Below are 25171 nucleotides of genomic sequence, written 5' to 3'. Positions count from 1 at the left end.
AAGGGATGCAGAACTGGAATTTGGGGAGTACGTCAACAGAAAGGATAGAAAGGGGGGGGAGGGGTTACACTATTAGTTAAGAAACACATAAAAACCAAGGAAGTGAAGCCAGTCGACATCGCTGGACAGTGCAGTGTTGAGTCAGTTTGGTGTGACATAAGCATTGGGAGATGAAAATTGAGTAGGAGTGTGCTATAGGCCTAATGACTCTGATGAGTATAATAAGAAACTGTACAGGGAAATAGAGTGGGCCAGTAAATCAGAGAGTTTTATAATAGGAGATTTTAAATTCCCAGATATTGACTGGAATTTGGGGGCTGGTCACTCACACACTAGCAGGGCTTTTGGGGATTTATTGGATGATTGTTTTCTACATCAGCATGTTCGGGAGGCAACTAGAGGGAGTAATACCCTTGATTTGATTATCAGCAGTGATTCTTCATGCATTAAGAATCTGCAGATAAATGAACCACTAGGTGGCAGTGATCACAGTGCACTGAAGTGGGATTTACTCAAATAGGTAACTACCATTAGGGGTAAAGGGAAGGGTTATTGCTTCCGTAAAGGCGACTACGATGGACTGAGACAGTATTTAAATTCTATACAGTGGGACCAACTGATGATGTTACCAACAGCAAATTCAAAATGGGAAGCATTCAAAGAACTTATCTTGGAAGCTACTACGCTTTACATACCAACTAAGAAATATTGTTCAAGGTTTAGGCCAAAATGGATGTCAGATGAACTAATGAGGCATATGGCAGAGAAGAAAAATGCATGGGATACTTACAAATTAACACATGACACAGAAGCCTATGATAGATACAAGTTGATATGCAACCAAGTTACAAAGGAGATTAGGCAGGCGAAGGCAGATTACGAGAAATCCTTGGCAAGGGATGCAAAGAAAAACAGTAAAGAGTTCTTTACTTATGTAAACTCTAGAAGGAAGGGGATGAATCAGATTGGTCCACTTGATATTGATGGGTCAACTGTTGATGATCCTGCTCAGGTAGCTAACAAACTAAATGAATATTTTGCATCGACATTCACACATGAGGAGTTATTCAGCGAGGGGAATGCCAGAGGTGTATTCAACTCTAGCAGTAAGCTACAGAATCTTGAAATAACTGGGAGTAAATTGGAGGAGAAATTGTTGAAGATAAACACAAGAAAGGCACCCGGGGTGGATGGGATCTATCCAGTTATATTAAAGGAGGCAGCAAAGGAAGTAAGCAAACCCTTAGCCATAATTATGAGAGCTTCCTTGGACTCAGGGGAGGTACCCATAGACTGGAAATGTGCAAATGTGACCCCAATTCACAAAGGAGGATCAAAGGCTGACACAAGTAATTATAGACCTGTGAGCTTAACTTCTGTTCCAGGAAAATTAATGGAGGCACTAGTTAAAGAAGCACTGCAGGATCATTTAGACAAGACTTCAGTTATAGCTTGGACACAGCATGGTTTTGTTAAGGGGAAGTCTTGCCTGACCAATTTGATTGGATACTATGATGCAGTCACAAAAGAACTGGATGCAGGGAATAGCTTTGATATTATATACTTGGATCTTAGAAAGGCTTTTGATACTGTTGCATATGGAAGACTGCTACACAAATTGGACAGTGTGACATTGGAGGCAAATTGCTGCTATGGATAAAGGGGTGGTTGAGGGGGAGAAGACAGAGAGTGGTAATCAATGGACACTGCTCATCATGGACTAATGTTATTAGTGGAGTCCCTCAGGGCTCAGTGTTGGGTCCATTATTGTTTTCTGTATTTATAAATGATATTGATGATGATATATCAAGCTTAATGTCCAAGTTTGCAGATGATACAAAGGTTGGCAGGGTTGTCAAGGACACTACTGACACTATGCTGTTGCAACAGGATCTGGAAAGGTTGAGCAGATGGGCTGAGAGGTGGCAAATGAAGTTTAACATTGACAAATGTAAAGTACTACACATGGGAAACAGCAACCCCAGAGCAACGTATCAACTCTGTGGTACTACACTGACAGTGGTAGAGAATGAAAGGGACTTGGGGGTGGTTGTGCAGGCAGATATGAAGTTCTCTGAGCAGTGCAGACGGGCTGCAAGAGTAGCTCATGGAGTATTGTCAATGATATACAGGAATTTTTCCAGCAGGGATAAGGTGATTATTCCCTTGTATAAAGCAATGGTCAGGCCACACCTAGAGTACTGTATACAGGTCTGGAGGCCTCATTTCAAGAAGGATGTAGAGCTGCTGGAACGAGTACATAGAAGGGCAACAAAATTAGTGAATGGAACAAAGGGGTGCTCTTACGAAGAAAGGCTTAAGTTTTGCAAATTACAGTGTCTGGAGACTAGGCACCAGTGAGGTGATCTGATAGAGGTGTATAAAGCCTTGAATGGTTTGAGCATGCTCAATGCTGATGGGATTCTTCCTCTAGCTCAGAATAATCACCTGAGAGGGCATAAATTCAAATTGAGGAAAGACAGATGTAGGATAGACGTGCAGAAATTTGCCTTTAGCCAGCGGGTGGTTGGTTGGTGGAACAGACTTCCATTCCTTGTCGTGGAGGTTGATAGCCTAAATAAGTTTAAGGCTCAGCTGGACAGGTATTTTCAACGAACAGAGGGGTGAAGTGGAAGTGGGTTTTTTTCATAAGCTTGCTTTCTTGCATGAAATGACTCTACTAATGCTAATCTCTGTGAATGAAATCCAATAAAGACTCCACCTGATATACCTAATTGCCATAAATATCTTCCCAAAGGGTAAATTGCGTAATTAATGGAAATATGAGAAATCATGACAACCAAACATGTTTTATTGCATTTAAATGTACAAACTGAAAGGACAAGTTAATGTAATCATATTATGCACTGTAAATCAGCAAAATAAGTCCTCAATATTTTGTTGTTCCTCCTCGAGCTGCAATTACAGCCTTGCAACAATTGGGAATAGAGTTGATCAACTTCTGGATATACGGTTGCCCAATTTCGTGTTACCACACCCTTACAATGCTCTTCTGCAGCTGAATCTTACTTGTTAGCTTCTTCTGAGCAATTTTAGATGACATTATGTGCCAGCAATTTCCAATAGGGTTCAAATGCAGACTGTTGCCGAGCCAATCCAACACTGTAATGCCAGCATTTCTGAGGTATGACTGTACCTTAAGGGAGAAAAACAAGGGAAAACATTGGTGTATGTTTTAAGCCTTGTGACACAAGACGACAAACTCATCATTAAATAAATAGCATAAAACTTACCAATTTTGCTGTGTGGCAAGGTGCTGAGTCCAGTTGAAAAATGCAGTTTTGGACGTCTGTGTGGTTATCCCTAATAACAGGTTGCGGCCACTCCTCCAAAATAGCAGTTTCTGCATTCACCGTTCCGTTAATAAACTTAATTCGCCCCACCCCTTTTGCTTGCTATGCATCCCCAAACCATCTGACTGGCGTCGAACTTTACAGTCGGTGTTATGCAGTCAGGATGGTATGCCTCCGATTTTCGTCTTCTGACATATCGCTTCCCATCCGAGCCATGCAGGTGGTTGAATTTTGATTCATCAGAAAAGATGACGGTGTCCCATTGCTCTTTTGTTCATGAAACATGCATTTTAGCCCAAGCAAGTTGCTTCTTCCTAATTTGGTGGGTCAACAAAGGCTTCTTCTTGGGCTGACAGGCATTCAGACCACATTCTGAAAGCCGTCTTTGGATAGTTTGTGCACTTGTTTCAACACCAGAGGCCATCTCAAAGTCCAGCTTTAGATCAGGAGCACCAGCATGGTGATTACAAAGGCATAGCTGTTTCAAATATCGATCTTGAGAAGCCATAGTTACTCTCTTATGGGTTGATCCAGATCTTCTCTCCGTATCACCAGTTTCACGCAATTTGCACCCGGGATACTGCTCACTGGTGGCAGCCTATTTTATCAGTGATAGCATACATAGAAAGCCCTTCCTGGGACAGAGCAACAGCTACACTTTATTTTCTTTGGCGTCAACTGAACATATGGAGCCATGCGTACACCTCCACAAAACAGGATACTAATGAGCGTGTATACCCTTCCAATGCTGTATTCATAGAAACTGCTGATGCAATACCTTGCAATTACTGTCTGATGCAATAGAAGCATTCTGACAATACCTTTGCTTTGCGACAAACAAATGACTGTAATCAAACAATATCTTATACATTTCACTACAAATGAGTTTAAGGTGATTCAGTTTTTTTTGTCTGCCACTGTACACAAAGTGCTGTTGTCTCAAACTTTATACAGGGTGGTCCATAACTCATGGTACAACTGGCAAGAGGCTGATTCTTCATGAAAAAAATAATCCAAAATTGCAGCATAAAGTTTTTTCATATGAGACTTCATTTCTGTTAAGTACGCTTGCTCTTAACTAAGACACCATTGAGGAGATCTCGATACCGACCAGTATTTACTTATCTGTTTAAAGTGTCCACTGCGTATTTTAACATAGGATATGTAAATTAAAATGAGACATGATATTTCCTTTTGATAATTTCCTTTCATTAGTTTCAGAATTGTTGGAAATGTTGCCCGTTCTGTTGCATACAAAGCTGCGCTCTTCTCACTAGATTATCTTGTAGCCTTTCCAGTGTGTTTTGAGTTTTTAACGTTTCAAGCACCAGTGCAATTCTTTCCTTCAATTGTACAAGACTTGATGTCTTCGGAATACACGATTGCTTTGATATGATCCCCATAAGAAAAAGTCTAAAAGGTGTCAAATTTGGTGACCATGGTGGCCAAGCGATTATTCCACCATGGCCGATCCAACATTCGTATCGCTCATTTAAAAAGTTCCTCACTTCTCGAGTAAAAGGAGCTGGGGCACAATCATGCTGGAAAATCAAAGATCTTCTAGTATCTAGACTTACATTTTGTAATAGTCCGGGTAACTCATTGCATAAGAAGTGCAAGTATGATGCACCCCTTAAGTTATCTGGAAGGAAATAAGGTCCGACAATTTCATTACCGATTATACCAGCCCAGACGTTCATACTCCACCTTTCCTGAAAATGCATTTCAACAATAATGTGAGGATTTTCAAGTGCCCACCAATGCGTATTATGTATGTTGAAAGTTCCGTGTCATGTAAATTTGGATTCATAAATCCATAAAATTTGTGATAAGAATAGTGGATGCATAGGTAACCAATAGCAGAAAGCCATCAGTGGAACAAAATCACAAGTTCTTAGTCCTTGCACTCTCTCTAGACATGAAATGGATGCATTCTGTTCTCACGTATGTAATTGTCGACCTCCTAATGTTATGCCGAGATGAAAGATCTCTCATACTAAGATGAGGATTATTATTGACATCCGTCATAATTTCTTCTTCTGTATGATTAGGCAGTTGTCGTCGACTGCCACAATTTTGATGCAGAGAATGGAATGAACCACAGTCGGACAGCATTTGCTCTACTCTTTGAATTACTCACCTGTCTGGATGACCTCTCTCTCTCTCTCTCTCTCTCTCTCTCTCTCTCTCTCTCTCTCTCTCTCTCTCTCTCTCTCTCTCATAATTTTCTGCAGCAGAAGCATTTCCAGCACATGCACCTAATGCAAGGGGCATGTCTGTGTATTCCCAATTACTGTACCTTGCCATATCGATGGATTGATAAGAAGCTGATAGTGAATACTGATAAGTAACATACGAAGACTGATGATAACAAATGATGACATTGTATCATACACATGCCAAGTTATGATATTGTATACAAACAGAAGAGTAAATAGTGGTTGTATCAAGATCTGCTCAATGGTGTCTTAGTCAAGTGCATGCATACTCAACACACATATAAAGTTGATTTTCTCAAAAACAAAGCCGCATATGAAAAATTTTATTCTGCAATTTCGCCTTATTTTTTTTATAAAGAATCAGCCTCTTGCCAGTTGTACCATGAATTACGGACCACCCTGTATATGTTGGACAAAACGATAGACTGAGATCAAATAACAAATATGAAAATAGGAACACAAATTAATCAGGCTATGAATTTCTGATTGATCCCAAACAGGCACTCTCATTGCCACTCTTCATATGGCTGTTTTGAACATTATTATGTCTTTAATACCAACTGGTGGTATTACACTCAGGAAGGCAGAGAATGAAAAAAGACCTGGGGGTAATTGTGCAGTCAGATATGAAGTTTTCTGAGCAGTGCAGACAGGTGCCAGAGCAGGTCAATGATATACAGAAATTTTGCTATAAGGCAATGGTCAGGCCACACCTTGGGTACTGCATACAAGTCTGCAGGACTTGTATGCAGTACCCAAATGCATACAAGTCTTGCCAAACACGAGAGGTATTAGAACCTATAGTACTTAGTACCATGCTGGGTTGGAGAAGACGAAAGAAGACATTTGTTGACATTGGACTTGAACTTCTGCAGACTAATTTTCAAGAAATACGTATGAAGTAAGGTTGTTCCAAAAAAAACCAGCTGAATGAATAAATGAGGAAGATGAAAATTTGGTTCTGTGAGTTTGAAGTTGGACAGTAAATGGATGTTGGCGGCACGTGTTCGGACTGTTTTGAAAGAGAGCAGGAATTATAGAAGCTAATTCAGAAGAACAGTGCCCATGGAAGTATCTGTGGAAGAGGCATGCAGCAGAAACAGTACGTCTATGAGACAGCAAGTGGAGAGACTCCGTTAGAGATGAATCATTAATTAATCTAACTGCCCTCTTCTGAATGGAATCAAGAAGCCTGAGAGAGGTTTTGGGGGCACCACCCCAGATATGGGAACAATATTCCATGGCACAGCAGATTTGCAATTAATACAGAGCGAGCAACTGTTTGGAAGAAAAGTAATGCCGAGAGCGAGAGAGAAAACCAAGTTTTTTAGATGCAGAGGAAGCAATATTTGTAATGTGCTTGTGCCAAGAGAGATTAGAAGTGAGGGTAATCCCCAAAAGATATATATCATTTTGCCTAGAAATCGGAGTGTCACCAAAGGTAAGCATAGGAGCAGAAGAATCCTTTTTGTGAGATATAAGACAAGACTGAGCTTTAGAAGGGCTGAAATCAACTAAGTTGTCTTTGCCCCACTGGAGAATTACTTGAAGATCGGCATTTAAGGAATTGGTAGCAGATTTTCGAGAAGTTGAAGGCGATTGAGCAGGACAAGGTTTCTCAAAATGGAAAGTGGAATGCAATGTGCTATCATCGGCAAAACTATGGATAGGATTTCCACTCAATGGAAGGTCATTAATATACAAGAGGAAAAGAGTGGGGGAAAGAACTGAACCTTGGGGGACACGGGCATTAGTGGAGAAGTTAGAAGACAGAGAGCCATCTACCATCACCGTCAGTGAGCGATCAGAGAGAAAACTGGATAACTAATTAATAAAAACAGTTGGCAAACCATAAGATGGAAGCTTGCTTAAAAGACCTTTATGCCAAACACGATCGAAAGCCTTTGAGATGTCAAGAGCAACTACTTGTATTTCACCGAACCTTTCCATTGAATTAGTCCATAAATGGGTAACATAAGCCAGAATATCACCAGTGGATCAACACTGATGGAATCCATACTGGCGATCGTTGATGAGACTGAGGGTTTCTAGGTAGTTTAAGAGTTGGCAGTTAATTGATTTCTCCATTACTTTAGAAAGAGTAGAAGTAATTGCAATGGGACAATAATTGGATGGGAGGGATTTGTCACTCTTTTTAGGAACTGGCTGGATATGAGCAAATTTCCAAGCAGAAGGAAAAACACCTTTAGAATAAGAAAGTGAGAAAAGGCGGCAAAGAATAGTAAGTTCAGGAGCACAGGTTTTGAGAACAAGTGGAGAATACCATCAGGACCTGGAGCTTTCTTACCATCAAGATTTATCAAAATCCTTTTGATATCCTTTTGACGGAAGACCACAGGAGGCATTGGAGCGTGTTGGGAATGGTGGGAGGTGTTTTACCAAGATCATTAATACATGAGCTAGAAGGAAAATGGGATGCTAGCAGGTCAGCTTTATCCTTGGCTGAAGTGACAACAGAACCATCTGGTTTGGACAGAGGTACAAGCAGAGATGGGCAAAAGTTGCGGCCAACAGCTTTGGCAAAAGACCAGAATGCTTGGCTACCATTAGGGCAAGAAGCAAGTTTTCTACTCTTAGCCTGTTCAAACTCTAATTTGGACTGATTAATAACTGCTTTACAATTGTTGCGAGCTTTGGTGTAGGCAGAAAATGAAACTGGAGAATTAGAAACAAACCAATTACGATATGCAACATTCTCTTGAACAGCGTTAGCACATTTATTGGAAAACCAAGGTTTAGATAAAGGACGAGATTTTAAAGTGGAGTGTGGGTAAAGGATTCCATTCCTTCAAAAATAATTTCACTGACACAATCTGAGCAAACGTTGACATCATAAGTTTTGAAACAATAATCCGGCCAAGGAAAAGAAGTCTCACAGGTCATCCCATTTTGCATTCTTGTAATGCCAAACAACACGAGGTTGGGAATAGCCACGAGATAACGATCCCATTGGAGAAGAGACAATCACCAAGTTGTGATCTGAAGTGCCTAAAGGACCTCTCACTTTGACCGTGTACTTAGAAGGGTTGTTTGTGAGAAAAAGATCAAGTGTATTGGCTGTATGAATAGGATTGTCCGGTATTCTTGTAGGTAAATGAACAATCTGTGTAAGGTCATTAGTAATTGCAAAAGCCTCAGCATATTGGCCAGCTGGGTCGGTGTGACTAGAAAACAGAAGCCAGCTGGAGTTGTGAACATTAAAATCACCAAGCAAAATTACCTCTGTTAGGAAAGTTGGACTGGAGAAAGTCAAGTTGCAAAGAAAGGAAGTCAAAGAGCTCAAAGTGATTAGTGGAGTTGGGAGAACGGTAGAGACAACAGATGAATTTGACACAATGAGGTAGAGTGATTTTAAGCCAGAGAATATCAAAGAGAGGAGATTCTTAATTGCCAAGTCCCTGACAGGGAATATCAAAATGGGCATATGCACAAATACCACCTTTGAGGTGAAAGGAATCATATAGCGAATAATTTGGGCATCTGAGATGCCAAAATTATTAGGATGTAGAGTTGCTCAAGTACAGTTGAGAAAGTCAACAAGATTGAAGGGGAGAAAGTGGTGCTCTTACCAAGAAAGGCTTCCTTACAGGCACTCAAAAACTGATCACTACATGTGCAAAATATAATCTTATATCAGCCTTCATCAGCATCACAGACTAGTCCATTCCTAGATCTGTGTGTGTGCGTAGTCAGCAGATTGGAATCACTTTGATTACTGTAATCTGTAACAACTGAAAATGGGCCATTTTTTATCTTCCCCCCCACATCCATACATCACTAAGAATTGCCAATTGTTTTTGTTCTTCTACAAATGTGTTTTTTTTTTTTTTTTGCTACTATTTCTGAAAAACAAGCCTGCATGATCAGCATAACTTAGAGGAAAAGTATGTTCTATGTTTTATAAAATATACAAACATTCAACGCATATGACATCATCATCACTATGAAATGCTACATCTATTTTTGCATTTCTTTCTGCTTACTGCATTATCATTTGCAAATGTCTGATTATAGTACATTTCCTGCTCCTTGAAACTGAAAAATCATATCTAACTATAGTACACAAAGGAAACGTTACCTTTTCCAGATTTTACAAGAAATGGAAAATCTTATGTATATGGTTTTTGAAATTTTCATTGGATTTCTTTGGCACCTTAATGACAGACATTGTTAATGAACTTTACACCATCATGAAAATGCATTGTACAATGAAATGCTTGCAAATTACAGAGAAAAAAGCTATTATCTGTATTTTGCAAAGTATATTAGTACAATGCAGATCTGATGGCCAGTTTGTTAATGAAAATAAGCAGATTCCAGTGTTAACATAGTTACTATTTTTAACAAAAAGAAAGAAAAATGGTGGAAAAACCTGTTTTTGCAAAAAAACAAGAAACTCTTTGTAGCCAACTATATTTGTACCCTTTATTTCACTGTTGTAGAGTAAAAAAAGCCAGATACTTCATCATAAATCAGAAAAGTTCACATTATGTCACACAGCTCCAATTTATACAACAATTGCATGTGTGATACAGTATCAAAGACTTTAATGAAATTGAAGTATATAAAGTCAAAACTACTCTTTACAATGAGTTCCATTGTGACAAGCTCATAGTAGCTAATTAGATTTGTAAATCCTTTTAAAAAAAACTTATGCTGTGATTGCCTTATACTCCACTCCTGGCAAGATGATTTTGCATTACTTATTTAACCCATCAGCAGTCACAAAAAAGATTGTTTTTCCTCTTTGAGTGGGCCAGTAAATCAGATTGTCTTATAATGGAGGATTTTAACTTCCCACATATGTAATGGAACTTGTGGATTGGTCACTCTCACACTAGCAAGGCTTTTGTGGATTGATTGGATAACTGTTTCTACAGCAGCATTTTCGAGAGGCAACCAGAGGGAGTAATACTCTTGATGTGATTATCAGTAGTGATTCTTCGTGCATTAAGAATCTACAGATAAAGGAACCACTAGGTGGCAGAGATCACTGTGTGCTGATGTGGGATTTACTCAAAGATGTAAGTACTGTCAGGGGTAAAGGAAAGAGTTTTTGCTTTTGTAAAAGGTGACTAAGGTGGTCTGAGATAGTTTTAAAATTCAATAAATAGTGGGACCAACTGATGTTACCAACAGCAAATTCTAAATGGGAAGCACTCAAGGAATTAAATCTTGGAAGATAGTAGGCTTTTCATGCCAACTAAGAAATATCAGTACTGTTTTAGGTTTAGGCCTAAACGGATGTCAGATGAACTAATAAGACTTATGGCAGAGAAGAAAAATGCATGGGATGCATATAAATTATCAGGTGACACAGAAGCCTATGGCAAATATAAGCTGGTCTGTAATTAAGTAAGAAAGGAGGTTAGGTAGGCAAAGGCAGATTACGAGAAATCTTTAGCAAAGGATGCAAAGAAAAACAGCAAAGTTCTTTACTTATGTAAACTCTGGAAGGAAGTGGATGAATCAGATTGGTCCACTTAACAGATGGTTTGACTGTTAACGATCCTGCTCAGGTAGCTGACAAACTGTAAAAGTATCTAGTGTCTACATTTACATATGAAGTTATTCAGGAAAGGGAATGACAGGAGTTTACTCTGGCAAGGAGCTAAATGATTTTGTAATAACTAAGAGCAAAGTGGAGGAGAAATAGTTGAAGTTAAACATAAGAAAGGCACCTGGGGTGGGTGGGATCTATCCAGTTATATAAAAGGAGGCAGCAAAGAAAGCAAACAAACCCTTGGCCATAATTATGATAGCTTAATTGGAGTCAGGGGAGGTCCCCATGGACTGGAGATGTGAAAATGTGATCGCAATTCACAATGGAGAATCAAAGAGTAACAAGTAATTACAGACCTGTTAGATAAACTTCTGTTCGGGGGAAATTAATGAAGGTACTGGTTAAAGAAGCACTTCGGGATCATCTAGCAAAAACTGCAGTTATAGTTCAGACAAAGCATGGGTTTGTTAAGGGAAAGTCTTGTCGGACCAATTTGATTGGATCCTATGATGGTTACAAAGGAAGTGGATGCAAAAAATAATTTTAATATCATATACTTGGATTTTAGGAATGCTTTTGATACTGTTGTATTATAGAAGACTACTGTACAAATTGGAACAAATTGCTGCTATAGATAAAGGGATGGTTGAATGGGAGAAGGCGTGAGTGGTAATCAATGAATTAATGTCATTGGTGGAGACCTCCAGGGTTCGGTGTTGGGTCCATTGTTTTCTGTATTTATTGATGAAGGTATATCAGGTTTAATGTAAATTTTGCAGATGATGTAAAGGTTGGCAGGGTTGTTAATGACAGTATGCTACTATAACAGGATCTAGAAAAGTTGAGCAGATGGGCTGAGAGGTGGCAAGTGAAGTTTAACTTTAACAAATGTAAAGTACTGCATATGGGTAGCAGTAACCCCAGAGTAACATATCAACTGTGTGGCACTACACTCAGGGTGGTAGAGAATGAAAAAGACCTGGGGATAATTGCTCAGTCAGATATGAAGGTTTCTGACGATCTGCAGACAGTCTGCAATAATAGCTCATGGTGTCTTGTCAATGATATATAGGAAATTTTTTATCATGAATAAGGAGGTGATTATCTCCTTATATAAGGCAATGGTCAGGCCACACCTTGAGTACTGTATACAGATGTGAAGGCCTCGTTTTTGGAAGGATGTAGAGCTGCTGGAATGAGTAAGAGAAGAGCAACAAGAGTGATGAATGGAACAAAGGGTTGCTCTTACAAAGAAAGGCTTAAGCTCCAAAAATTGCAATGTCTGGAGACTAGGCACCTGCAAGGTGATCTGACTGAGGTGTATATGGCCTTCAATGGTTTGGGCAAGCTCAATATTGATGGGATTCTTCCTCTTGCCCAGATTAGTAGCCTAAGGGGATATCAATTTAAATTGAGAAAAGGCAGTTTTAGAATAGATGTGCAAAAATTTGCTGTAGTCAGCAGGTGATTGATAGTTGGAACAAACTTCCATCTGTCATAGAAGTTGACAGCTTTAATAAATTCAAGGCAGAATTAAACAAACATTTGGAGTGAATGGAGATGGGAGAAATGGATAGGGTTTTTTTTTTTTTTTTTTGACTGATGCGATATAACACTTGCTTTCTTGCATCATATGCCTCTACTAATGTTAATGTTATAAATTCAAGCTCCCTTGAAATGCATTTGTATTTGAAAAAAAATCAGCAAAAATAATTCAAACTTGTTCACTTCTTTTGATATCACCTTTATTTTGACTCCTTTCTGAACACAAATGTAAGAAATTCATGTTTTATATTAAAAACACATTTTTTAACTAATTTTAGAAATTAAAGCTACCTTTAGACCAAAAGTTCAAACTGAAAAACCTGCATGCTTCAACAAATGTTTGCAATTGGATTGCCAGCCTGTCACTAACAAGAGTGCCACTGTATGAAACAACGTACACATGTTAAAAGTTTGATTCCAGATAGGGTTGCCAGATTTCTATGACTGGATTAAAGGACATGCCAGATTTCAGCGATTGGATTAAAGAACACTCAAAAATAATTAATGCTACCACTCTCCAACTCTCACTCCACCCCAAAAAAGGAAAACTGAATGATTTTTTAGTTAATAATTAAACATTTTGTTTATATTTTTTAAATTTTGGTTTAAAAATTTTAGTTTTCATATTGACTATAAATATTTAATGGCTTTCTATGGGGAAGGACATGGATTGATATAAGGATAATGAACAATATGAATGATATAAAAAGCATGAATTGATCCAAATATTTTAATGCAAGTTGAGTGCATTAAATGACAAGCTAAAGTAATTTTAGGTAAGGGGAAAAAAAGCAAAAAAAAAAAAAAACATACGCTAGTTTAATAGCTAGAAATCATTCACATTGAACATATTTTGTACTACTTCGAGCAGGCTTAAGAACTTTGGCATCATTTTTTAATTTTCTCAGAAAAATCTAAACAATCTTTAAAATTGCAGTAGATCATTAGTTTGCCCATCCCTCCACTTCGAGTTCGTTACACTAAAAATGCTTTCTGAATTTGCCGAAGTCCCCAGTACTGAAAATACATAAAAAATTACCTTGAAAATATTTGAAAGCTTAAAATCAACACTTTTCAAAATTAAATGCCATTAACTCAAAGTACTCGAACAAGTTTTAAATTTTTCAGAGGTTGACACAGTTTCATAATTTGTTTTCAGTACTGATGTGAAGGCCTCGTTTTTGGAAGGATGTAGAGCTGCTGGAATGAGTAAGAGAAGAGCAACAAGATTGATGAATGGAACAAAGGGTTGCTCTTACAAAGAAAGGCTTAAGCTCCAAAAATTGCAATGTCTGGAGACTAGGCACCTGCGAGGTGATCTGATAAATCATTCATACCCAACTTCAGTTTTTCTATTAATTTAAAATATTCTGCTACTTCAACAAATGAGTCATAGTTAGAACAACCATTTTTAAAGCTTAATTTGCTGAGTTTCAAAAAAGGTGTATTTTCATTAAAATTAAATTTCTTTTCTAAATATATCAATGCAGCATTTAAAATGCTTTGAAATCATTTATTACTGTGCTTTTAACTACAGAGTCTAATTTCTGAAAATGCTGATGAACTTGATACCCAAAAAATTCTTGATCTATTTCTTCACCATTCTTCATAAAATTTTTAGATCATTCATTATATAAAAAATATCACTGGCACACATTAAGCTCTTTTATTCCTTTGCAAATTATTTCGATTGCATAAATTGAGAAAATAAAATATAATTATAGGGACCACTGTTGAATTTTCATTAATTTGAAGGATTTTAAAAAGCTGTTTGGAACAGTCTTTTGGTTTGCTTACAAAATAAAGGCTCAAAGCCTTCTGTGAAAGCAAAATTCGTTCTATACATGGTTGTAAAGAAAGCCATCTAGTTGGTACATGCCTTAATTTTCTTAAACTCTGTTTTGGCAAACTCATGAAATTCTCTAAGGTTATCCCTTCTTTTAGCCGAAACAGAAAAATGATCATATATTTTCAAGACAATATTTTCTATACCAATATCTAAATTACCAAAAGCATATTTAGCTAAATTATGAATAATGTGAGCATGGCAGTTTGCTTTAATTACATCTTCATTTAATTTCTTAATATTTTGGAATAAGGATTTTTCTCCCAAAATTACAATTTGCATTTTGTGCACTGAAACTAGATACCCTTTGCCAATCAAATCTTAAATTATTCATTGAATTTTTTTTTAGGCACTCAAGCATTCCATCTGCACTTTCATCAGCATTTTCAAAAAAATCAACTTATTGAAGTACTGAATTGACAAAGGAAACATTTTCATATTCTTTCTATTAGAAGCATCAAGCTGGTAACAAAAAAAAATAATGGTGGATCATGATGTTCTAAATCATCCAAAATAATTTGCAATGCTTTTTTATCTAAAACATTACAAACAATGGCAGCAGATTTAGTTCTTCTACATGATATTTTTGGTGCAATTTTTGAATCATTGTGAAGTTTAGAGTTGAATTTCATGCTACAATCTAATGAGTTATAAGAATGGTGATGCTTAATTGAATGATAAATATAAGGTATTTCAGCTGCAGTAACTAATCCTCTTCTTTCGTATTCTTATTCACAGAACCATCAAGAAGATTTGAAGAATTTGCCGATTTATGAGCTTGTGAGTCTTTATGCTGAGTAATTGCTAAGATGCCCATATAACCAACTTTAAATACATTTCTGCATTAGAGACATCCTGCCTCACAAGGATCATTTGTTGAAGCTAGCCATTCGTATTCTTGCTCCCAATTTTTGTTATAAGAACAAAGCCTCTTTCTATTTTGGGGGAAATTCCATTTGTGATGGCTAAAATATAAGATATGTTTTCAAAATATGTTTGTATATAACATGAAATATGTAGGCACCTATAACCGTATAAATAAAATAGATAAATATTTCTTTGTAAAGTTATAGGAAAACAGTTTAAACAAAGCCATTGAACTCCATATTATAAAAATTGATTTTTCCGATACCTATGATTTTATTAATTATCTACCAGTCACACGATTTTCATGAGAATTAGATCATGGCCACACGGCACAAGTTTTTATGCTTCGTCAAAGAAAATATAATTTCATCGAGAAGTATGAAGTTAAGTGCATGGTGTTCATAAAACTACATATATGAGCCGGTGAGGCTAGAATATGTTAAGATTATCTCTTTATGATTCATTTCTTGGTGGCAGATTTGGCATTTGAGGGGGTTTTTAACATATCCCCTTTTAAAGCTTTGAAAGGGAATTATAATTTTTTGTCGGTTTGAGTGGCCCTGCGGGATCCGAATGTGGGATCCGAAGTGTATGCCTCCTACGCCTGTGCGGAAATCCGCCACTGCCATTACAAGGCACAGGCATTAAAAAATGAAAATAAAGGACAATTTGTCTTTTCTAGTTTCAATAAAGGAAAAGGACAGTTTGGCTAAAATAAAGGATTGTCCTTTGAAATAAAGGCCGTCTAGCAAACACTAATTCCAGATGAAGCATCAATGTCACGAAGCCAGAGAGCATTACTGATTGGAGGAAAGTCCATTTCAATAAAGCCAGCTCATTGTCAATAATTGTACGTGACAGATTCCACTCAACATGTGATATAATTAGGTTTGACTGAATTCTTCCTTACTTCTGTAATAATCAGTGGAAAAATCAAAGTCATTTCTTCAGCAACCTATGAGTGACATTGTTAATTAGCTTTAAACTTCATTAGTAGTTTCAGCTGTGTGGACAGAGTAAAATTTTCTGTTATATATTGTCTGGGTCTCATCAACCCCATGCAACAGGTAACTATTCATTCTATTATTTTCCCTGTCATGGGGGTTTAACTTACAGATCTGTAATTATACACCTCACTTTTTTAACTACCCATCTAAATGGGAAATACATTTGCATATCTCCAATCTGCAATTACATTTTCTGAATCTTAAGAATGCTCTCATTACTATGTATAAATATATAACACTTATTTCTATAACAAGATAGATTCCATCAGCTCAAGTTGATCTGTTCATTTTTAGCTGCAATTTCTCTTCAATCTTACTTTCCGTTATAATAAAATCATTTAACTCCCAGTGTTAGACAAACTTATGCTAACCCCATCCCTAAAAACTTCATGTGTGAATGTGGATGCAAAATATTTATTCAGTTTATCAGCAATCTATACAGGGTCATCAGTAGTAATACCATTCATAATCAGTGGACCAATGTGATTCTTTTACTTCTAGTGTTAACATATGCAAAGAATTCTCATAATGTACTTTAGCCTGCCCACCACATAACACGATTACACATTATTATTAGCCATATGGTGAAGGGAAGCCTGAGGCTTCTTAAGAACCATATTAGAAGTTCTTTTGTTGTGCATTAAATTCCAGCCCTAAATTATGCCCAAGGAACTTAGGCATAATTTGGGTAACTGCCGATTTATTATTATTATTATTAGCCACATGGTGCAAGGAAGACTGAGGCTTATGCTGCATGAGCCAAAAAAAATTTTCAATTACCCTGAGAGAGAGAACCATCAAGAAAGAGAAGAATGATGACATCCTGCTCAGGACCCTGGGTGTGCCAAGCCATACTCACCAGATGTGAGCCCCTGGTGCTGATGTATATTTGTATGATTCTGTATCCCCCCTGACAATTTATAATCATGCCATGCGTTTTTCTTCTCTGCTAATAAGCTCATTAGGCATCCATTTTGGTCTAAATCTTGAACAATATCTCTTAGTTATAAAATGCTTAGTAGCCTCTAAGATTATCTCTCCGAACACTTCACATTTGGTATTTACATTTTTTAACATCAGTTGGTTTTCCCAATGAAATGATTTTAAAAATAACCGTCTGAGCACAACAGCTTTCCGAAAATGAAAACTCTTCCCTTTATCACAGTTATTTCTTTGAATAAATCTCAATACACTTAATCACTGCCACCTAAAGGTTTACTAGAAGATTCATAATAGATGTTAAATCATTGCTAATAACCAGATCAAGAATACTGCTTTCTCCTGTTACCTCTCTAACACATTTGTATAGAAATCATGCAGATATCCAACAGATTGAAAAAAAAGTTCTGTTACTAAATGAGCTGCCAACCCATAACTTTTAAATCAATACCTGTAAAGTTAAAATCCCCCATGATAAGACATTCTAATTTGTTGGCCCACTCATCACAGTCATTTGTCCTATAACAACTCCAATTCTCATTTTTGTTCTCCTCCCACGTCTTTCCTTTCTGTACACATTATAATCAATATATCTGCATCTCCAATATCAGTGACCATGTTTCTCTCATAACTAAAATCAATCTCTCTCTCTCTCTCTCTCTCTCCTATTTAATTTTCTAATTTTATTTATCAATTAATAAAATATAAAACAAATCAATAATATCCATATTTAGTCATTTTTATATTCAGCAGTATATACAACTGGCTTAAATATAATTTTTTTTTATTATTTTAATATTTCAGCTGGTTTGTTATACTAACCTAATTCCATTTGACATTCATTAGTATTAATATTGGCAACATGATATGCTTAAACAATATCAAGCTAAACAAAAAAAAAAAGAAAACCCTTCATTTGCTCATTCTTTCCAATAATTTGTCCAAACCTTCCTTAAATTATTAAGACTATCTACCTACACAACACTACATCAAAGTTTATTCCAATAATTGATTACTCTTTGGCTGAATCTACAGCCATCCTTTTTCAATTTATGCCTTCCTTTGTTTCATTTGAGAAAGGATAAAGATCCTATGAACATTAAGTTTACTCAATCCATTTACACTTCAATTAAGATGCCAGGCAGATGCCTAGATTCCAATGACTGCAAGTTTACAGAATCCCAGTCTTGCTTGGCAAGAATATCCTTTTGTGCCATTAGCTAATCCTGGTGCTTGTCTCTGTACACTTTACAACAGATCTTTATCCTTCTGAAAATGGCATATGTCCTTCTGGAATACTGCATGCAGGCTTGAAAACCTGCATGCAGTATTCCAGATATGGCCTAATCATGGCCTTATCTATGTAAAAGTTCCTCTGTATCACTAACAGAACCCCCATTAGCTGTTATAGCAGCTTGATTTCACTACAGAGAGAATTTCATGTCAGAATGTAGAATTACTCATTAATATTTTTCGTACTCCACTACTGTGAATTTGGTACCATCCAAATGGTTTGTTATTCTGGGATTACTGTCACACCAAAGATAGTACCTTCCATTTATCACCATTAAGCCACAATTACCATTTTACAGCCCATCTTCTTAGTTTATCTAAGTCATTTTGAAGAAGCATACCCTGATTACTATCATTTACCACTATGCCCAGCTTTGTATCAACAGAAAACTTGGAACTGAAATACCTACATCAATGTCACTAATAAATATTAAAAACAGTAAGGGACCTAACACCAATCTCAGAGAAATTCCACTCATTACAGTTTGTGAAGAGCAATTGCCATTTATAACCATCCTTCATTTCCTTACCACTTATCCATAGTAGTAACTTCACCCTAATGTCCACACACTTCCAATTTTTACAACAATTGTATGTGGTACAGCATCGGCATAAAGCATCAAAGCTTTATTGAAATTGAAGTAGATTTGTAACTATAATTGAAAAAGCAAATATGAAAAGATAATTAATTAGCTTTTCATATCTACTTTTACTTACAATATAAGAATAAGTAAATAAATACCCACCAATCATATATGGCTATGAGCTTAATAACAAGAAAAGAAACAAATAGTTGTTAGTTCACGTTGAACTTGAAGTTTTACATTTTCCAGCAAATATTTACATTATACCACAAATATACTACAGGGTCCTCATCAATATATAATTAACTAAAACATGTTATAACTTATCCCCAAAAATTCTAAGATTTCATTCTTATAATTAAATCTTTTCATTCTTTTTTGGTCTAATGAACACCCAAGTGTATATCATACACGCAAAAAACTGGTAAATGGGTGCTTTTAAAATTATTGGACACACGGTGCGACTGTCGTTGAATTCTGTCGCTCGGCAAAATTCATATTTAATTAAGCATTATTAAGCCAAAAAAAAAAATAAAAACATTAAATCTAACTTTCTTTTTGGATTTGAGATGATATTTAACAGAATAAAAAGCTCCTCAATGTATGATTTTTATGTACGTTCAAGCAAGGGTGGTCTCAGGATCTTCTGGGAACGGCGTAGGGCTAAAGCAATGTTCCGGGGAATAATTAAGCTTTAATCATCAACACGCTTTCTCTCTCTCTCAGGGATTTTTTTTTTTTTTTTGGCTGGTGCAACATAAGCCTCAAGCTTCCTTGCACCATGTAGCTAATAATAATAAGTAGCAGTATGAATCGACATTATTTTTTGATAAGAGCCTATGGCAGCTTTAGCCCCTACCTGGGTTCAAGTATTCTACGAAGCCTATTACACATGGGATGGCCATTTATACTAACAGGAATGAATGCAACCAATGCTACGCTACGGTTGCGTTCATTTTGAATGAAATATTATGAACCTTTTTTTTTTTTTTTTTTTTTTTGTCGACGAATCTTATATGCGACTATCTCAAAGGAATAAATATCTCCGATAACTGATATGTTGTTTTAAGGAATCAAAAAAAAAAAAAAAAGCCTAAATCGCTTCTGCCAGATCTCTCAAAGCGCACAGAACTATTTTAGATTAACCATTTTAGATTAACTATTTTAGATTTCGCAACTAAATATTATTAGTATAATATGTAAAACATAAACATGGTTATCTATAACTAATAATGCCACGAATTGATACCCGTCCAATTTCCTTTCTATCCAATAACACCAAAATAACGGGAAATCTAAGGAGTGTTCGGATGTTATATGGTCTCATCCAGTATCTTCTGATATGCTCGCGCCTTTGAAGGCTTTAACACAATTCACTGAAACTTTCAAAACCAACAATCAGTTGTAATTAAAATATAATCTCATTTTGCTAAAGTTAATTATTGAATCAGCAAATTTAAACGATTCAGAACTTTACAGAATTTACATAAAAGTAAAGACAAACTTAGAAAACAGCATATAACAAATATTATATAAAAAGGTTTATAATTTTTCAAATCTGTCAACGTTATGCAAATAGCACTGTGTGGAAAGGAAAACTGAAATTGGGGAAAGTGACTGGAAAGTATTTAACCACAAGAAAAAAACCGGAATTTTTTTTTTTTTTTAATAAACTATTTTGGCAGCTAAACTGAACAGGTGTACTTACCCATATACAAAGAGGCTCCTGAATCATAAAATATATAATATTTATAAGTCTTTTAATAAGTGGGTGGTCAAATAAAATCTCATCGATAGATATATCATCGGTCGGGACAACAGTAACATTTCCACTAGGTTTTGGAGCTTCTGTTGATGGAATTCCTAAACTGACAGTAGAATTTAATTTCCATCCAGTCTGTGAAGTAACCTGTACAGCGTAATACACAGAACACGAAAGCAAAAAAATGCTGAAAGCAGTATAAGCTTGCAGACTGGGCAGTGGCAACCTATCTAGAAAAACAGCAGGCATATTTGTGGAAAAGACACTACATAGAATTCCTCACATACGTACGTATAAGAAAAGTAAATGGAGTAAAACACCTTCTGGTATGACAAACACACTAAGTAACGTTATCAGCAGAAGATCACCTTAAGTGCCACACACGAATTAAACATAAATACCACGACACATACATGAAGTAATATGAATGGGAACAGAACATATTCAACCATAAGCGCAAACCATGACTGACTCATGTGTCGTCGTACAGTGACGACATTAGAGAGTAGCGCAATGGTATACTTCAGTGCACAACCATTGAATGATAACGTTGCGCACTAACAAATAGTAACATAAAATGAAATGTTTCTTGAGAATGAAATTATATGTTATGTTATATTGATCCTAATGGACTAAATTATTTCCTTCACAGTATACAATACCTATTGTTGCTTTAAAAAAATGCAGTTTAAATGCAATATTTTCGATTTCCACACACCAACGAATTTTGGCGACACACCTCACATTCATTTTCAAATACCGCATATTTGAAAAAATAATTGCAACATCAACAAATCGACCCTTTTTGTTTCAATATTTACGGACGTCCATTCCATTGAGTCCATTTCATTCTGCAAGACTTCTCTTTGCCTAGGGTTCTGTTAAAATAAATTTATAAAAAGTCTCAATGTTGCTTAGCGAAATCGAAAGCTGTGTATTTCCATATGACATTTGTAAGCGTTTATTGTAGTATAAAGCGAAAGCATCATAGCCTATCATCAAATATGTATTATAATACAATAAAAATGAAGAATTCACTTATTTTCTTTTCACACATGATTAATCAACTTGTTTCCGTTATCATTTTTTTCTAAATTTCTACTATTTTTTTTATTGATCGACAATAAAAAAAAAAGCGAGAAGGATAAAGATACTGCATCCAATATTGATTTTTGCAAAAAAGAATTTAAGGGAAGAGAAAAGGAGGAATACGTCCAAACCTCAAGATGACAGAAACGTACCTTAGTGTATTATATGCATACAAATTAATATGCCACTGTCCAGATACGAAATACTTGGGGGACGTATTTTTCCCATCCCTCATTTTCATCGAGATTTTCCCTCTAACGATATTGCCGCAGAGGGTAGTACAGTGGGTAGACTCACTGTCCTCTCCACACTGGGTGGAAAAGATCTCAGTTCGAGTTCCATTGACTTTTTATAGGCCGTGTTCACAAAGTGGCTAAGTTTGTCGGCCTCATGCGAGGGTAGCATGGTTTTGTCTTCCGGAAACTCGAGTTTTTCGTCCAGCAAACAGAAAATAGACCACAGAACATACGGAATTTACAGACAATACACACGGAACAATATAGGCTTAGTCGCTGATGATCCTAAAGAAAATTCTACTAGTACTACTACTACTCTAACAATATTATCTGTGAAGGGAAATTGTTTAATTCTTCCCCTTCGCACAACTTAAAAAATTTAGCATCTTGGTTCTAGTAAGTACTGAAGGACCAGTGCTGACTGGTCCCACGGAGCTTTAAGGAGCTCAAGCTTTGGTAAGTGAATTCAAAATATGGATTCATTAATTGATTAATAAAAATATATATTTTAATTTTTAAATGAGCAATACATGGAGTTATAAATTCACCCAGACGTGAATTTAAAATAGATGCATGCCTACAATCAGAAGTAAATTTATGCACGCTCGCATGGGGAGCTACCGCAGGCACCAGGATTAAAGTGCGACTCCAGTAAATAGTTTTCAGGTCCCCAAGAGAAGGTGTCGATAGGAAGGCCCACCAATTGACTTTGCATCTTAGGTGCCTGGCAGTTTAATCCATTCAGACAAGAAAGTATAATCATGTATAATTCCATTCTTGCTATAACTCACTGAATACACTGTAAGCGATAACATCCAAGTCATCGAGGTAATTATAAAATGTGGAATTTATAATTTTATAATCACAGTCTTCTCATGCCAGATAGAAAATTCCTGACTTCGAATTCTGTCAATGAGGAAAGAAATTTTTATAGGTTTTTTCACAGCATGGTTCAGTTAGTCGGTCTCAGACAAAGGTTTCATGTTAATACCCAGAATCTGCTTTTTTTTTTTTTTTTTTTTGTTGTTGTTGTTGGGTTTTTTTTTTTTTTTTTTTTTTGCAAACTGACCAAATAACACACGCCAGTACCAACACAATATCTAATAACTCTTCATAACTTTATTTACTTTGGCACTTAATATATGGCTAACACCAAATATTGGTATCTTTTGAATAACATCAGAACGTTTGCTTTATTTAAATCATTCTTATTGTTTTGTTTGGAACTAGAGTGGGAATCCCAAAATGGGCCTGAAATATGGTACTACTGTAATTTGTCACACGTCGGTAATGTTATGTTCATACTTAAACATTAAAAATAAATTTTATTAAAGTGCCTTCCGTTTATTTTTAGAAGTTTCGATTACTGCATGCAATAATCGAAAAATACACAATATAACATATTACGTAATTTGCAGACTCTTGATGCTGTACAATTTGGGTGCATTGGTGTGGCTATTGAATATTAGCCCAGACACAAATATAGACCTCACAGATACAGCTGCACGATCCTGTATGTACTTACACTTTATTTTCATTAAAATAATTCTGGAGATAATTGTTAACATCATTGTTATTAATTTGTTTTATTGCATTACATTTGTTCTTGCGAACTGGAAATAAAATAAAATTAGTTACATTGTGGTGTAAATTAGATCACCTCTTTAAAGAAATGTAGTAGTGGCATGTGATGCAAGAAAGCAAGTGTATTTACTTATGCAGCATCAGCCAAAAAAAAAAAAAAAAAAAATTCACACAACCATTCCATCTAAATGTTTGTCCAGTTCCTCCTTAAATTTATTTAATCTATCAACTTCCACAACGACAGATGGAAGTTGTTCCAGCAATTAACCAGCCGCTGGCTAAAGGCAAATTTCCGCACATCTATTCTACATCTGTCTTTCCTTAATTTGAATTTATGTCCCCCTTAGGTTCGTAATCTGAACAATGGGAGAATCCCTTCAGAATTACTTAAAGATTTAATTACCATCAGGGGTAAAGGAAAGGGTTTTTGCTTCCGTAAAGGCGAGTACAGTGGTCTCCGACAGTTTTTAAATTCTGTACAGTGGGATCAACTGACGATGTTACCAACAGTAAATTCTAAGTGGGAAGCATTCAAGGAATTAATCGTGGAAGCTACTAAACGTTTCATACCTATTAAGAAATATTGTTCAAGGTTTAGGCCTAAATGGTTGTCAAATGAACTAATGAGACTCGTAATAGAGAAGAAAAATGCATGGGATGCATATAAATTATCAAGCGACTCAGAAGCCTATGGCAGATATAAGTTAATCTGTAATCAGGTCACAAAGGAGGTTCGGCAGGCGAAGGCAGATTACGAGAAATCCTTGGCAAAAGATGCTAAGAAAAACAGCAAGGATTTCTTTACTTATATAAACTCTAAAAGGAAGGGGATGAATCTGATTGGTCCACTTGACATCGATGGTTCGACTGTTGATGATCCTGCTCAGATAGCAAACAAACTGAATGAGTATTTTGCATCTACATTCACACGTGAGGAATTATTAAGGTTTGAAAATGGCAGAAGGTTATCCAATTGTAGCAGGGTGCTTAATGATCTTGTAATAACTGAGAGCAAAGTGGAAGAGAAATTGTTGAAGTTAAACGCAAGAAAAGCACCTGGGGTGGATGGGATCTATCCAGTTATATTAAAGGAGGCGGCAAGGCAACTAAGCAAACCCTTAGCCATAATTATGAGAGCATCCTTGGACTCAGGGGAGGTTCCCACGGACTGGAGATGTGCAAATGTATCCCCAATTCACAAAGGGGGATCGAAGGGTGACACGAGTAATAACAGACCAGTTAGTTTAACTTCTGTTCCGGGCAAAATAATGGAGTCGCTGGTTAAAGATGCATTGCAGGATCATCTAGACAAGACTGCAGCAATAATTCAGACACAGCATGGGTTTGTTAAGGGAAAGTCTT

The 25171-nt window shown here is 36.4% G+C and overlaps 1 protein-coding gene across 1 annotated transcript in view; it reads right to left on the bottom strand.

The window, feature by feature from the left end:
- The window catches only part of LOC150082921 (E3 ubiquitin-protein ligase AMFR-like), a 271559-nt gene extending 250175 nt beyond the window's left edge, over nucleotides 1-21384 (bottom strand). Inside the window, exon 1 of the mRNA XM_090377682.1 lies at nucleotides 20847-21384. Within this exon, the coding sequence (XP_090233808.1) occupies nucleotides 20847-21149 (303 nt within the window). The 5' untranslated portion in view covers nucleotides 21150-21384. The remainder of the gene's footprint in view (nucleotides 1-20846) is intronic.
- Between the last annotated feature and the right edge of the window lie 3787 nt (nucleotides 21385-25171).

Source organism: Mastigoproctus giganteus, chromosome 7 (genome assembly GCF_048544385.1).
Source record: "Mastigoproctus giganteus isolate SK-2022 chromosome 7, ASM4854438v1, whole genome shotgun sequence".
Taxonomy (NCBI): domain Eukaryota; kingdom Metazoa; phylum Arthropoda; class Arachnida; order Uropygi; family Thelyphonidae; genus Mastigoproctus; species Mastigoproctus giganteus.
The sequence above is the reverse complement of the archived record's forward strand: the minus strand, read 5'-3'. Positions and strand labels throughout refer to the sequence as shown.